At 42.1% G+C, this 17,369-nt stretch overlaps 1 protein-coding gene across 2 annotated transcripts in view; it reads right to left on the reverse strand.

Moving 5' to 3' along the window:
• dph6 (diphthamine biosynthesis 6) overlaps nucleotides 1–17,369 on the reverse strand; it is a 65,632-nt gene that overhangs the window by 42,720 nt on the left and 5,543 nt on the right. For both annotated transcript variants that reach the window (XM_034675503.1, XM_034675504.1), the window contains exons 4-5: nucleotides 6,268–6,341; nucleotides 5,254–5,372 (exon numbers count right to left, since the gene is read on the reverse strand). In XM_034675503.1, coding sequence (XP_034531394.1) covers nucleotides 5,254–5,372; nucleotides 6,268–6,341 — 193 coding nt within the window. The remainder of the gene's footprint in view (nucleotides 1–5,253; nucleotides 5,373–6,267; nucleotides 6,342–17,369) is intronic.

Here is a 17,369-nt window from a genome sequence, read left to right on the forward strand (position 1 = left end):
TCTGAACCTGTTTTACAACTTGACCTAAACCCAATTACCTAACCTCATTATGCCACATTAAACCCAAATAAGCCCACTAGAAGTTGCCATTAGTCTGCCGCCAGAGACAGCAAGAGCGCACTTTGGCGAAGAGGAGCTTCCCTAAGAGAGACCGAGAGGAAAGGTCCTCCTTTAAAAGGGCTTTTTACCTCGTATTATCCTATAAAACTCCAATTAAATGCAGTGAACTTTAAAACCAGGGAGTCCTTTAATGAGGAAGAGCATTTTTTAGGAAGCTTGTTGACATTTAGGGGTTTTAAATTAGCAAAGAGAGAAAAGTTTACCAGGAAACAAAGAGCCATTTAGACATGCAGGTTAATTTTTATAAAAAGATGCAAGAATAAAAGTGAAAAGATGTTGTTTTGGAGTCAACTTTTGGACCAATAGTCAAAGCTCTCAGACAAAAACATTCCCCTTGTGTCACTTTTACCTTCATAGAAGTCAATGACAATTATTTCCAGAGCACACTTCTGCAGTAATTCTTTCTAACAACCTTGATTGGCCTTTTTCCAGCCTGAAGAGGTTGATTCATGTAAACCCACAGCAGTTAGTTACCTATCTAATTGAAACTGCGTGTGATTTTGCTTACTGAGCCTAATGCTAAATTAGAAGCTGAGAGATTCTAGATACTGCCTGAGCCGAGCTGAGCGCAGTATCGCAGACATCCGCGGGTTGTCTTAAGATCTGGCGTGCCAGCTGACAGCTCGGCTTTAATCCCTGCCTTCAGAGAGAAAAGGCAGAGAAAATTGGATTCATGATGTGTAACATTTTAGCCTTTAAATGGATGAAATAAGCATCTCCTCCCTAGTAGGTGAGCTGCATCGGCCTTTAAGCGACGCTCTCAAAGACTCCGCCAAAACAATAGCTGTTCACTATCACCTAATCTTCGCAAGAGAGTGAGAGAAATACAGAACAGAGAGGAAGAAAGGGAAAGAGAGGGAGGCGGCATCGTACAAAGGATGATAAGATTAAGGTTATATGTGAAATTTGTCAAGCTCTTATCTGAAATTCAGCGTCTGTTAACTGAATAATAGGTAGCAGGAAGTGTGGAGCAATCCCATCAAAAAGGAAATCTTTTCAGTCCAACAAATCAAAAAGAAACTGGGAGGACTTACAATCATACAGAACATAACAGGACTAAAACTGACCTGGGAAAAATGTGTTTAAAATGTTCAAAAGCTCACTGCTGGGTGGATAGTTTGATGGTCATAATATCTAAACAGTAAAACTGCAGTGCTGAACCTTGACCCCTACATTAGTATAAATCAGCCTGTTCATCATTTTGATTGACAGTCAAGGAAAGGTCATGGTCAGCGGTTCACAGGGCAGGTATAAAGGTATTAAACTTTCACATCTTTTTTGTATCTCTTTGTTTCCTGTGAATAGAAGTTTTAGTTATCTGGATGTAGTTATATGTCATCTAGACACAAACATAATCACAACCTTGTTAAATCTCTGTCCCACCCTGCCCCATCTCCTTCTGTCATTATTGCATCATATTAAATCCAACAAAGGCACAAACACTCCCCAAAAATGTTTAAAGAAGAAGTGAATAAAGTGAACAGATGGAAAATTTACTTCATAAGTGAGTCTGATCTTCAGAAAAGTAAGATGCCACCATGTTGATTAATAGTTCAAATTTTGTGTTATTTCCCAACATGACCATACTCTGGTGTCTACTTTCCCCAGTGCGGACCTGCAGGTCACAGTTGTCTTTCTCTAAAGTAAAAGCAAACTGTGTGCATTTCCATTTTAGACTCTAAAATAGACTTAAAAGAAAAAAAAAAAAAAACCAAACAGATATCAGAGATGACACCTTGGCTGTTGAAAATGTAATGTTAGACATTATTAAGCCAGCTGTAGAATATGATCCCAACCTTTCATTGTTTGATTGTCATTTTTAAACAGAAAGCTAATGCCCTCAATTCTAAACATCAGACATAACATATGAGCCACCCTCAAGCCATGATTCACTGTAGTTCCCTTGAATTTGTACAGAAAGCAGAGCCTGTGCACTTTGCTGTTGTTAACAAATGTCAAAGACAGATAAAATGAATTGATTGAGGGGGATGACTCAAAGTTAATTTGGCATGTGTTACAGGATAGCACTCTTGATTCCAGGGGCGTATTGCATCTTGTCTTTTGGCAGGGACTTCTTATGAAGTATTGAGCTCCAGTCTTGTCCAAACATCTCCTGCCTAGTAATGTTTCTTTAAAAACATATTTCTGGGGCTTAGCGGTTGAATTGCACGCCCCATGTGCAGAGGCTATAGTCCTCGTAGCGGGCGGCCCAAGTTTGATTCCTGCCTGTGGTCCTTCGCCTCATGTCATTCCCCACTCTCTCTTCCCAGATTGTCTATCCACTGTCCTAGTCAGACATCATTCTAATAGAGTCCTTAAAACATTAAAATATATACTGCTTATACCTTATATATACAATTTTGTACATAACACTTACTTTTCTCCATTTTTCATGTGGTAACTGGGAAAAAAATATGGATTTTGTGTTTTTCTTTAAAAAAAACAGGAAAAAAAAGGCATAGACTTCTATATAGAAAAATAAATCTGTGCATTATCTTCAAAACACTTGAATGTTAACCACCCTTGATGTATATTTTAAATTATATCCATGTCTTACAGTGAGTGAGATGATCAGTGAGAGCAAATTTGTGTCACAAAGGCTACATTCCTGTGAAGGTTGAAAGATCACACAGTGATAAAAGGTTTTCCAGCAGATAGACCTTGATTTCACACATGCCAATTATCTCTGGAGCCGAGGACCAATTAACCGCGGAACCTGTGCCCTCACACACACCTGCGTTAATCAATCAATTAACTAATTACATGAATTTTTAATCCTGGCTTTTGGGATTGCCAATTAGCATGGTTAGCTGAAGAGATAGTGAATTATAAAGTGACAGTTTCCAAACAAAAATATGCATTTCCCCTTCAAGAAAAAACTCCTCAATGCTAATTAGAACTATTTTTTGACATTCATAGGCTTAGACTGAGAGAGCTGAACTTACTTCACTACATGCAATTTGGCAACTTCAAAGACTAAAATCCTCTTTCTCTCTTTTGTGGTTTTAGGCTGCCATCAGCACGCAAATGAACACTTCTGGAGAATTCACTTAGAGGATCATCCTGCATTTGGACAGCTGTCTTTTCACTGCAGGGATTTGTCATCAAGGAATATATCCTCCCTTATGAAAAAAAGAGGGTTTTTTTCTTTATCCATTCACTGCTAATTTTCACCTGTCTTTTTGAGTGTTTAATGAAGGAATATTAATCTTGAATGACTTCTCACTATTCAGAGCTCAAAAGAGAAAAAAAAAGTCTTGCTACCACAGAGTATCATAAGCAGTTCTAGCCGTCAGTTCACATGCAGACTTAACCTTTGCCCTGTGAGAGTTGTTTTTTATCATCATGATGTCTGCGCCGGTAAATCCCCCCCGAATCTCCCTCCTCTCGCGCGTACACACAAACACACACATCTGAAAACACCAAAGGCCACCAGGTACGCCCTTCTGTCACCCAATCTCTCCTGAGCAGCACACCTCGCTGCTCAGACCTGCTCCCACCAAAGCTGCAATTATAAGAGTGCTGCCTAAAACGCCTCGGGCGCTTGCACCCCTATTCAATTCTCTGCTTTCTAATTACCACTGCCTCGGGACAGGTGAGGAGTCAGGGCTGATAAGATCTTTCCTTTTTTACCTGTAGCCAAAACACACATGCACACACACTTGCACAAACACCGGCAGCGGGAGGCCGAGATACGCACTCAAAGGCACCCAGGGCAATTTTCCTTTCTAATTATAATCTTCCGAAAAATGCTGAGAATTTGCTTTTAGACAAAGTTGTGTTTGGGGTTGGAGGCTTGGCGGAGGTAGCTGGGTTATAAGGTGACTAAGGTCTTAAAGGTGTGGTGGTGTTATTCTAGACGGGAAATTCAGCTTTATAATTGATCAATTAATACAAACACAGACTAAGATCTTATCTTATTACAAGTGTTATAGGAAGACAAACCCATTTTGTCTGGAAACTCTAATAAGAAATCCCCAAAAAAAACATGGATCCTGACATCATCTGTCCTCTGACAGACATCTGACACGGATATTCTTTATTACCAAAACGTCCTCTATCATGAGACTATTAAAAATGAGAAATGGATCCAGAAAATAAAGTACCAAAGATAAATGGCGTGACACATACATTCCATGACTCTTTATTGAGTGGCGCTGAAAGATTTGCAGAATAACTTGAACGCCCCACTCAGCTCTGCGGGTCATCAGTCAGCTGTGGACCCCTTTTTGGACTGATTGCTACCAAAGGTGACAACAAGCACTTAACAGCACGTAAACAGAGTCTCGGTGATGATCTATCGCTGTGAGTAGTTTGAGAGTAAAAAGAGCCATTTGTAGCCGTAATTATCATTTATCACTGGCTCTGTCAAAAGGGATCCAGCTGCACTAGTGTCAAGTAGATACAGGTAGGGATCTCTAACATCGTGTACCTGAGAAAAGAAAAAGAAAACTTTTTTTCCTTTCAAACTCTCTTGTTATTCAGTAATCTGATCTTTCTGTCCTCGGGCTCCAAAACAGGCAGGTAGAGAGCAGGTGACACCACATTAACCTCTTCCCTCAGCGCTGAAGCAGTTGAGAAACGTAAATGAGAGATTTTAATCTTCGCTTCACGGACCGTGTACTCTGAGCTATGCACAAGCAGAGAGCAGTGTTTCTCTCGCACAATGGGGACATGCGCCGCTTATTGACAGGTTGCATTAATGTGCAAGGCAATCACCTGTGATTATTCCTCAACTGCCAACCCTCCCTCCCTCCCAAAGCCACAGCACCCCTCCCTCACGCCTCCTCCTCCCTCTGTGCTTCTTATCTTCTCATATTGTTGTCTGCTTCAATACCTCCGCCGCTGGCACAAGTCTCAACACCGCTGCTAAGCCGTGGATTAATGATTCGGGCATTAGTCTGCTTGTCTCTCTTTTTCTCTCTGGTTACACCTCCCTTTCTCCTCCCTCCTGTCCCTCACTTATCCAAATTCGGTCCCTTTCGATCCCTGTGCCAAACACTGCAAAACCAACATGGCACCTTTGGAGAAAGTACAAATGAGAGTAAAAAAGAAAAACCAGGACGAGAAGGGAGGGGACGTAAGACTGCTCACCAGCTGCCAGAGACACAAAAGAGTGGGGTGCAAACTCACCAAAGGCGGCAACTTTGATGAGGATAGCGTTGAGGTTAGATGATATCATCGCAGAGAGGAGGGACTCTTGGTCTTGGCGCCACAGGTAGGCCAGGGGCTGCAAACCAAGCCGCAAACATCTGGGGAACAGGTGAAAGGGAAAAGAGGGAAGCAGTGGGTCGTAGAGAGAGAAGGAGATGCAGAGCGGTTAATGTCTTGTATTTGCAACTTCAGGACAACTTCAAAGCTTCAGACCTGGGCTGGACCCAATCTCCAATTATAAGTCATTGTCGCCCTGATAGACCAGCAGTACATAGTCTTTATTTTAGGTTTATTTAAAGACATTCACAGATACTCCATCTCAGGGTCTGTGTCAGAAACAAATCCACAGCAGGCCGAAAAAGTCTGAATGTTTGCTGCTTAAGAAATGCCTCAATGTTTATGTGCGGGCATCCAGTGTGCTTATGGGGACACAGCTGACTGACAGGACGATTTGTTAATGAGAGGAGAGCTTTGTGCTGAGGTGTCTCCAATCTGACAAAGTTAAGAATAAGAGAGAAAGAAGAATGAGTGTGAAAGGCAAAACAAAAGGAAAGAATAGAACAAAACTGGAATAAAACAAACATACAAATATCTGTCATAAGGAGTGCATCTCATCTTTCTGGGAATGAAGCTTTTGTGCTTCATCGACGATAGAAGTCCAGTTTTTACATGAATAAAATCGTATGCAAAACGATAAAACTACCAGGTTATAGCTCCTTTTTTTAAATATTGTGACGTAAAAACAGAACCACACAATTAAAGTGTGCCGATGAAATGACGCAAACAACACTCAGTGTGTATAAAGTATGTGTTTAAACAACACCCAGTCCAAGTTTAGAGCACTCTGTGAAAGAGACTTCAGAGGATGTTCTCTTTTCCTTCACTGGATCACAGAACGTGCGTCATTCCACTACAGAGGCCTTCAGAAAAAAGGGTGTGTGTGCACTGAAATTGAACAGTGTATCCTGGATCATGAGCGTGTCTTTGACTTACACATTTTCCACACGGACCCTCTGATAATCCGAGAGAATGGCCCCCACGGACACTGCCTCGACATCCTCCTTTTCCTGTGGAGAGGAATAAAAGATGGAGGAAACTTTACCTTGCAGATTTTTCTTTTGTGTACGTGCATTGTTACGTCTGTACGACGTCACTGTCTCGTGGAGCCAAGTACTTCTTTCTCAACCTACAATGATATCCAAAATGTGTTATCTGAACAAAACCACACAGCACATGTAAACAAACACACACACACAGACTGAAACAAAGAAAAGCGACTCTTTCCTCTCACTTTACTGCAATCCTGTGTGGATGTTTACACTCTGGTCATATCAAGGCCCTTCCCCTGAAGGTTTGTGTGCAGGGCCTTGTGAGTTAACGTGTGTTTGTGTGACTTGAGGCACCAGTGCAACTGGAGGCAGTTCCTGGACCTTATCAGCAGTCTAGTGCGAGCAGGAGATGAGCGCGTCTGGCCGCGGTTTCCCTCCTCTACACACACCCGGCTGGAACTTGCAGTGACAACTTGAAGTATCAGTGTCTGTGAGTGGCATGTATCTTTAATATTGCTGAGGGCTAATCTAATTGCCTTTCATTTCATATTTATATTTCACAAACAGGGAGACAACTATGCACCAGAGAGGTGCTGACACGGCCTTGAGATGTGTTCAATCTTCTCTCAGAAACACCGGAGCAACACACACAAACAAACACACACGTTTATACATGCACGGCCCCCTTCCCTACCATCATCATGTCCCTCCCCTACAGACACACACCTGCAGATTCATTAGAACATTACATGGGCTGTAATTAGAATGAGAGGCAAGGGGTAGAAGCAGTGGAGGGATGCACAAGTCTCCAGTAAATTACCTTGTAGCCATTATCAATTTCCCTGGCTACTGGTCCTTAAGATAACCCCCTCTTACACATACACACACACACACACACACACACACACACACACACACACACACACACACACACACACACACACACACACACACACACACACACACACACACACACACACACACACACACACACACCATCCCTCCACCCCTCCTTCTCCCTGTGGTCCCTTCCTGCAATTTTTCTCTGCCTGATAAACATGCTGATTAAAGCGAACAGCGTGTAAACCTTTGATACTTTCCTAAATGAAATCCATGCCCTGCCTGGGGCCTGACGCTGCGCTGCAATGCACTATGCATCTCACACACATACACGCACAGCTTCACGTAGGCGTGCCAGCTAATCAGATAAAGGATGTGCTCTGCCTGTGTGTGTGTGTGTGTTGCTATATGTATGTTTGTGTGTGCTGCAGCCCAAGATGTTAGGTCCAAAGCTCAACACATACGGACAAAAATACAAGCCGATCATTTAACTGTTTAACCCCAGAGTTGAACCCCACGAGAACTTAAGTTGTGCTCATGTTTTAATATCTCCCCAATGTTTCCAACACTGGGATATACATTACACTCAATTCCACTGCCCAGTGACAGTAATTAAGTCAGACTGATAACATTTCAGCCCAGCACAGAGTGAGGGGGCTGCAGGCGGTGCCATGTAATTCTAGGTAAGCCTCGGGCCAGCACTCTATTCTAATGAAATGATAACCTTTTCCCTAAATACAACTGTCACTTCCTAAAGAGGCATATTAGGAGGCAAAGAGTTGGATAAGGGGAGACAGAGAGAAAAAAGAGAAAGAGAAAAGAATGAGAGCGTTGAGAGAGTGTGTGCTCCATCAACACCAATTTGGTCCCTCGGCTTTAAACTTGGCAGGACCAGACTCGGCCTGACAGAATAACAGAGCATCAGAGCAACAGCAAACAACATCCCGGTCTTGTAAGTCTGTCTCTCTGTCTTCACTCCTCTCTGGAGGCCCTGGCTGCTGAGGTTCGACCAATTAAATGGCTTCTCTTCTCCCCAGCTCTCATTAGATTACATCATGCAGCCTTGTAATACCCAGGCATAGTCGCCACCAATGATAACACAAGACAAAATTTCTCACACGACCCAGTGTTTTGAATGGAGACTGTAGCTAGTAGACCTTTTGGCAAACAGCACTGGAACATGATTATTTTTGGATGTCGTTATGTTTTCCCCACTATAATAGCCATCACCATGAGACAGACAGGCAGGAATGACGGGGCAGCTTATGCTAATCTGGATGTGATTTTATAAATTCTCAACATACTTTCTCATCCTCTGTGGGAAAGGTAGGATAAATTATTGTGAAGAAGTGGTATATGTAGGTATAAATCAGCATTGATGGGTTTTATGGGAATTGTTCCATGTGTATTCATAATGCCATAAAAAACCCAAACTCTGATTTTATGGTTAGCTGAAAAATGTATCAAAATGGTTTATAGTGGGAATACCTGACAAAGCAACAAGGTAGCTCATGAAGTACAGTATAATAATAAATAATAATAAAATCTTTATGAGAGCTATCAGCGTAAACGATGTTTTGACTGCATTAGAGGTGGAGTCTGGCTAAGAGAAGCCAACACGACAGTACATTCATTCAGAGGTCAGTCATCAGGACTCTTGTACCTATCAGCCACTTTTCTTTCTTCATGACTCTTGGCGCAAGATTCGAAGAAAGAGCTCCCCCCCGGCGCCTGCCCTGGCTCCATGTCACATTTCTTTTCTCAACGTTTAATGACCCCAGCTCATTAAAGGAAGCTTCACCTGATCCAGGACCCCGAGGCCTCCTGCATTAACTCACGCCCAGAGCGGGACTAATTCTGGCGTGGCGTTGTGCAACAGTGCGACCCCTTCAGAGGCAGACTAAACAAAGGCCTGGCCCCGGCTTCCCCGGTCCTCTCCAGCAGGCAGAAAAGCTATTAATGAGGATCTATTGCCCAGAGCAATGGAAGCCCTCAGCCTCCCCCAGCAGCCATGTCCATCAGGGTACTTAGCCCCATGCAGTCATTAACTTCTGTTACTAATTGTCAAATTCATTAAACTAATCCTTCCCCAACATCCGGATGTCTCCCGTGGAAATGGATGGAGAGGGCTGAGTTATTAAGATGTCAGCTGTGGGGAAGATTAAGGCCAGCAGACATGCTCCACAAAGAAACGATACGGCCATTAAACTCTATATCAAGGTAGTGCGTGCGTGATATACTTTGTAATTATATATACATTCATCTTAGTAAGGGAGTTAAAGAGTGGTTCCAATGTATTCACAGTCACGGGCATGCCTTCAGTCAAGATATGTATCTGCCCCAGAGATACATATACACCACGCTCATAAAGCAGGGAATTCCGCTTGAGAATGCGGCTTTTTTTATTCAAGTTCTTGGCTTCGAGGTACTTTCACATGCCACACATCCAGTCGGGTAATATTCAACAGTCAGAACCATTAACAGCAACCAAGGCAATTAGAAAGCCATAAAATATTAAAAATTCAATATTCAAATTCATATGGAATACATCAGAACCCTCATTAGCTCTCTCCCTCTCAATGGCTGTCACAATGAGGTCTTAATTATACACCCTAACAATACAAAGCTCCATTCTGCAAAATGGTAGGTTTCCAGCATGCCTGCTTCAGACCATTCTGACAACTAGGAAGCCAGCTTTGGCAGATCTTGCCTATTATTGACACAAGTCTGCATTTTCTATTGCAAAATCCCCCTTTTTTATTTTCAAATCCAAAGTTGTTGACATGTACTTTCTATCACTTCTTCCTGTATGTAGAGGGCTAGACGGCATGGAGGCGGGGGAAGCAGACAAAGTCAAGAAATTAATTAAAGTGCTCTGAATGACAGTTTGCTCAAGGGCAGCGAGGTACCATTACAAGCTTTCCTATGTCGCATCCACACTGTCACATCGACACCCCTTCTAACCCCACAGCCTGCTTTTCCCATCCAACACTCCATCTCCTCCTCCTCGTCATCCATCCATCCCTCCCTCCCAGGATCCATCAAGTAAGTGACTGGACGCGACATGTTTTTAATGTTCCCTCCATTAGATCAGCTCTGGGTCTGTTGTAATGTAATGGGATTGTCCCCCCTCTATGTTCCCGCTTACATGGTGGGAACACAGGGTGAGGAGGAGAGGAGAGGGTTGGACCTTGTTGCAGCAGCTCAAGTAGATGTGGTACAGGGGATAGGGCCAGTTAGGGTCAAGCGATTGTGTTTAATGTAATGCGGATGTAGTCCCGGGGCGTGTTGGGCTGTCCTGATAACTCAGACATGGCAAACTGACAGGAAGCTTGGGGTGAGCTCAGTAGGAGGAGACACTTGTTATTTGTTTTACATCAGCCTCCTCATTACCATTCTGGACAGACTGTTGTACTCCAAGGTGACTCCTCGAGTTAGCAAAGAAGTGATAGGATGTGTGTACGTTGATGTGCAGAATTTAGTTTGGACTAGTTGTGGTGTTTTTGGAGTTACACCCAACTCCAAGATTCTAAACTGCTTGTATATACAGAAAGAAGCTAAAACACCCCATTACAATGTCTAATGCGTCATAACAAAGCAACAAATGGACATGCAAGATTAGCAAATGTCTTTGTAAAACAAACATTGGGCCAAATCTTGTTCTAAAAGGCTTTCAGAGACATTCCCGTTGGTAAATTGGTGGGGCTGTCTGTTTGAAGCAGCTGTTGAATGATGGGCTCTTCCTTTGTGCAAGAGAGATGACTCACCCCATGTCAGTCCTCGACCATACAGAGTGGTGTAAGACGAAGAAAAACAAAACGGCTTACAAAACCAGCTGCTCATGAGTTGGAATACCCTGACCAGTTCCTGAGATGATGCAGGTCAGATTTACGAGAAGGGGGCAGAGAGGAAGCAGAAAAGGGGAAAGTATTGTACGCCGCTGAGGCCACAATGCAGGTGTGACCAGCCAACAGAGGATATGACATGAGGCATTGTGTCATCAGCGTGTTGAGTGAGGCACGCTTATCAGCCAACAGCGATATGACGAGTGTCAGGTTGACATGTGATGATTTAAGTTCTGAAGAGTGACAAGAAGCCCCAGATTCAATCCATGAAAGTTTTTCTGAACCTTTCTAGCAGCTGAGTTTTTATTCGTACAGTTTGCAAGCATGAAGTTTACACACACACACGCACGCACGCACGCACGCACGCACGCACGCACGCACGCACGCACGCACGCACGCACGCACGCACGCACGCACGCACGCACGCACACACGCACACACGCACACACGCACACACTCCTCAGTCTTGTATAGTGATTCATTTACAGTGACAGAGCTGTTTTCAGCGATAGAGCCTGAGCATAAATATGCCATGCCGCACAGCTGGAAAATGTAGAAATTCATCAGGGTTAAAAAGTAGAGAGATTAACGTTTCACGAGTTTCCTCCTCAGATATATATGGTTACGTAAACAAGGGGCCAGCCAGTCGTCAGGCAGGGAGGGAGAAGGTCTCGGCCAAAGCAAGCACAAAGCCCTGGTTTGAGCAGTCCAAGGACAGGGAGGCTTTCCATATCTACATGCATGGAAAACCAAATGTTGAGAAGCGGCGGGGAGACATAAGGTCGTTTCTTAATGTCTGTGAATTCTTGTAATTCAAGCAAACAAGCTTAGTTATTACTGGCTTTTAAGAAATTCTACATTTTAATGGTTGTTTCAACATTAAACATGTTGCCATTCTGGGCCTCTGCTCTCAGACGATAAAATTCTTTGGATCCTTTTTGAAAGATGACAGGAAATTCTCTTACTTCCTCCACAAATTCAAGGTCTCGCCTTTTACCATTAAAAGGATAAGGTGTTCCAATAAATAAGCTCCTGCAAAAGTTTTTCTGTAGGGCATTAAATAGAGTCATAATCCCACTTGGCTGAGGTGAGTGTGTTTGAGAGTCTGAGACAGGAAGCTGTTTCCAGAAAGCGAGTTTAGGACAGAATCAAAGAAGGAGTCTCATGCCACAAAGAGGTAAACTATGTCAGTTGCTTTTCATGGTCCGTAACAACCACCTAGTCCACAGAGTGTACGCACGCACAAGTACTGCAGTCCATGTGTATAGACACAGTCACGCACCGGCCCTGCAAATGCACACACACTTGAAAATGTAAATGTTTTTCTGGTGAGGTCAGGTTCCAGGCTCTTTGCATCTTGGCTCCCCTGTCCTCCATCCTCCACAGCGCCAATAGACATCATGACCCCCCCCCCCTCCTCCCCAATCCTCCCCCAATTCCCTCCCCAGAGAGAGACCAGAGGAAAATATAGCTGTGATGCTGGTTTAACCCACTCTCCAGACTCCAGACAGTGTTTTTCTAAGGCTGGTTATGACTTTAGCTGCGGGAGGTGATGGGGCCTGCCGCAAATATTTCTTGAGGGGAATGGTTCACAAAACAAAACATAAAAGCCCTCTTAATTTTGGAGTAGATGAATGGCAGGGAGTTGAAAGACTTAGCACTTTTCCTCAGCTGTCTGCTCTCAGACAGGCAATATTGGGCCTGACTAGCTGTTGGTACTGGTGAGTTTAAAAGGTTTTATTACATGTCCAGCCTCCTCAGTGAGTGCTGTTTTTCTTAAATGGTTGGATTATCCTTCATGCTCTGACATGAGGCTGCAGAGTAAAAAAAATTGGCTATGGAGCAACACGTTAGCCTTGGGATGAGAATTAAATCTGACTTTGTTTTTTTAGATTAACTTGACTGGACTTAGACTTTAAAAAATGGGAAAAAAGCAGCAGGAGAAAACACATATTTTCATCAAAGGCAGATGCACGAAAGCCTTAAGCGAACATGCATCCTTACCTTTTATTGAATTGGTTTTCCCGTGATAACGAGTCAATTTCAGCTGGTTTTTGAGATCTCGATTTAATGTCAAATGATCAGAACTCATAGAGTTGCAAAAGCACAAGACAAACATAGCAGGAGGTTTAGCTTCCTTATTAGTGTGGGTTCTGACAGCATGGCATGTCACGGTCTGGCCTATCACAGTGACCATGATCAAACCATCAGACCTCGTTAGTTGGCATGGAGATCACTGGTCAGTTAAACAAATTACTAATAGTTTCATTATTGTATGCCCATAATGCTGTTCATACGTAAGAAGTTTGTCAGTTTGGAAAAGGTTTGAAAAATCAAAGATAAATTAACAAATTTTAATAGGAAAACCAGCTTTTTTATTCCCAGATAATGAGCTAAATAAGTCAAGATCTTGAGAAAAACACTGGAAATCAACTCATTATCACCAGAAAAAGGAGGAAATTGAATGTAAGGATGAAAGTTCGCTTGGGGCTTCCATACAGATGTCACAATGCATATTGAGTGATCAAAAGTAGCACATTTTTGCCAGGATGAAAGGCATCTTAAGGAAGTGTGAAGGAAGGAGACGGAACATAGAAAGCCAGAAATGAGACCAAGAGGCAGTTTTTGGCTAGCAAAGCTTTAGACAATTCTCACAGATTTGCCATCATTTTTAATCTGGTAAATAAAAGAAAAAAATTAATTACAGTCATAAACATTCTTGGTGATTGCATAATATAAGATATCTCATATGCAAATAAAAAATAAAAATACAATTTATTCAGCATCCAAATCAAATTTGAAGAAAAGGATCATTCACATCCATGTTCTTCAAAGGAACAATGTTCAACCAAGCAGTGGTAGTGGCTCATGCCCTTGGCAAAGCAAGATAAGGCTATCAGCCTCTATCATCGCTAAACAAGATTGAGCAAAGTACATTAAGCAGAAAAATACAAACAAATTACAAAGGCTTGGGGCAAGGCTCTTTATCTAATGTTTGTGGGGGCTGCTAGCGTCAGTTGGAGGGAAATGGGCCTGCATCTAATAGATCCTGTCCCACCACTTCCACACGGCCAGCGAAACAATGCACGGTGCCATTATCTCAGCGCTAATGCTATCCTTCCTCATGTGCAAAACAAGCCCGCAATCTCTACCACCACTGCCACTGCAGTGAGCGGCTTCAATACGAGCGGTATCGGTTTAAAGGAAAAAGATAACAATGGCTGTCGCATGGAGAGGTGAGGCAGAGAGACAGCTGTTTGGAGGAAGCCATGCTAGCTCATGCTAATGTTTATGCCTTAAATTCTGAACTTGAAAATGTAATAAAACAAAACTTTCTACAAAGTGATTATCCATCGTTTTCAGACTGCTTGTAAGCTACTTCCAATAACACCATTTAGAGGTATTTCTGCACCACAGAGCAGCCACAACAAGCTCGCATTAGCTTTGTTATTGATCCACGCTCCTAAACCCTTGCTGTGACCCCAGAGGTCATGATTTATGTATTAAGCAGGTTTTTAAAAGAAATCCATTTTCCTGTTGAGCCCCCGATGTACGTCTAATGCTGCAGCACGCCGGTAATCAGAGAAGGGCTGCGTGTTTGATTTTGACCACCCCTCCCCTTTTTCTGGTTCACATCCCTCCTCAACGACTTGTCTCACAACACCTCAGCTCCATAATCAATACCTCAGAGCTCCTGGTTCAACTGGAGAGTCCTCCACCTGCCTGCCTGCCAGCCTGCCCTCCTCCTCCTCTTTTCTCCATTCCTTCTCTTCTCCCTCAATCCCTCTCCCTCCTTTCCTCGCAGCAGGATGCACCTCCATCAGGGTACTCGTGCTGACCCAGTGCCAGGCTTCTGAAGGGTCCGGATGAAAGTGCAAGGACAATAAAATAGAGACAGAAGAACAAGGAATGAGAAACAAGGAAGAATTTTAAAAAATGTTTGGACTTCTGCGATCTCAGAGGGCTCCACTCTTGTCTGCAGATGTCAATAAAGGAGCGGCTGTAGAATCAGAGGAGGAAGGGGGAGTTTGTGAGTGCGTGTGTGTGTCTGTTTGTGTGTAATTGGGGTCAGGGAATGTGGGGGAAGAAGTTGTGTAGGTTGAAGCAAAGGATTATCTCACTTTAAACAAGGTGTTTTAACACCTGCCAATCAAAGAGATTCCTCCAAGACTTTTTCCAGGACGAAACAATAGTTGATGTTAAAAAAATGGAGGAAGCAAGAATGCGTACTGACCCCTGATATCTCAAAAATGAGAGACCAGGAAAATGTTGTGTTTCTGAAACTCGAGTGCATTACAGGGTAAGAAATTAGATCTGAAAGTAACATTTCCATCGTTCTCAGAGCCGGGTCTCAGTACGACAGAGATGTCACATTGCAGCTAATTAGAGCTGGCAGAAAAGAACGTGTGCGTAGATATCATCTATTGTTCCTCATCACTCTAATGAGCTTAAATGTCTTTGTCTTTATTCATCAGCTCAAAGGTTGCAGAGTTGCTGAAACAGAGTCACAATCTTTTTATATGTTATCTCTACTACATCAAGTGATTGAGGATTTGGATGCATCTTCCCAAAAAACTTGCTGCCATTTGTGCCCTGCAGGATGTGCTACGTTCAAAGCACAACATCTCTGTGTTGAAAGTGTTGTATCTGCTGAAGTAACATGAATTATTTTGAAACCAACTGAGACAATTGGAGCTAATACCGATATTGGTCTCAATTTATATTGCTGTGTTCTTGTGTCAGTTGGGTTCTAATGATGTATGGGGTTCAATATGGTTGTTTTTCATTGTTTTGGTTCATATGCATTGTTCCTGTGTGAGTACTTTTTACTGTAAACTACTTTTTAAACCTGATTTTTAAGGGTCTACTAAGCTGTTATTATAAATGTATACATTTTTTCCTAAATCTTGGAAATTCATCCTCACTGTAAAAACATTAGTGAACCAAAGGCATTTGGGCTTCATAACACTATGTTTAAGATGGCACAGTTTCAATGGCTCAAATTTAACCTCTTTTAACACAAAAAATATTTCTTGTTTGAAAAAACATCTCCTTCAAAAGCTTTTTTAACCTGCTTTAAAATCACAAACTTAGTAAGAAACAATTTTCAGAACTTAACCAACCCAAAAAGGTTATATTTTCCAGAGTAAAACCCTTACAGTAGGCTGAAACACTGGGCTTTGCCTGTACGATACAAGAAAAATATGCCAAATACCAGAACTTTGTTCAATAATGTGACAATATTCTGTGTGATAAATAAACAAAACTTAGAGAGTTCAGATTAACTTAGAGTTTTTATTTCAACTTCATTTTCTCACCACTAAATTGGAACCAATAACCTTATTGACCAGAACATAGGATAACCCTGTTTATAATGTATTATTATAAGAAAACCCCCAAACACTGACTAATTTTAAGAAAAACACTTTTTGAAGAACAAATCTTTCTTTATTAAGAAAAAGTGATCTCATTGTCAGCTGTTAATGTTATTGCCTTGCAGTTTACTCTGTAAAGTACTTTGAACTGCTCTATGGATGAATGGTGCTAAATGGAATAAAATGTGATCACGTGTGAATGAAGCACACAATATCAGAATTTTAATACTAGAATACTTATAATCATCTGCCGTCTATAGGTTGAATGACGGGTCTGCTAGCGGGCACACTTCGATCTATTTTGCAGTAACATATAGTCCTGACTGAGGCATTTTAAGATCTTTTTTGGCCTAGCCATCTTTGGTCATATTTCTTGGTTTTTCGACAGTTGGTCAATGTCTGTACTGTATTGATAATATTTTCTTTAATAAAAGCATCATAACTCTGCCTCCGTAGTTGGTTAACTCACTTCCTGTGAGTAATGGCTGGCCATATAAGGCATAAGGCGTACACTCTCTTTACAGATAAGTGACGTTGTAACGAACATTGAAATTTCATTATTAAATATAATATATATGAGACAATCAAAAATTGAAGCTGTATTTTGAAGGGGGAAATATCAACTTATATTTGGGTCACTAAGGTGATCAGAGGGCAGCTGATACCTAGCCTGAGCTTAACCTGACCGCATCAGGATGGTTTAAAAGCATGGCCATTATACCCAGGCTTCTATCAAACATGTACACATGACGTGTGCGAAAAACACAGCGTGTTTCCATTACATGTACTGCTATTTCCACAAATTCCAATATAACTACAACAAGGCAAGTATCAGCCAATACTGAAAGCCAGCCGATACATCGGTGCATCTCTAGTTTTTTTTTCAAGCTGACAGACATTTTTAAAAAATCTTGGAGAGATGAAATATTAGGAACTACGAAAAAAAAAAAATGAGAGAACAACTGTGGAAGGATGAACCTCTTTTA

Source organism: Notolabrus celidotus, chromosome 22, assembly GCF_009762535.1.
Source record: "Notolabrus celidotus isolate fNotCel1 chromosome 22, fNotCel1.pri, whole genome shotgun sequence".
Taxonomy (NCBI): domain Eukaryota; kingdom Metazoa; phylum Chordata; class Actinopteri; order Labriformes; family Labridae; genus Notolabrus; species Notolabrus celidotus.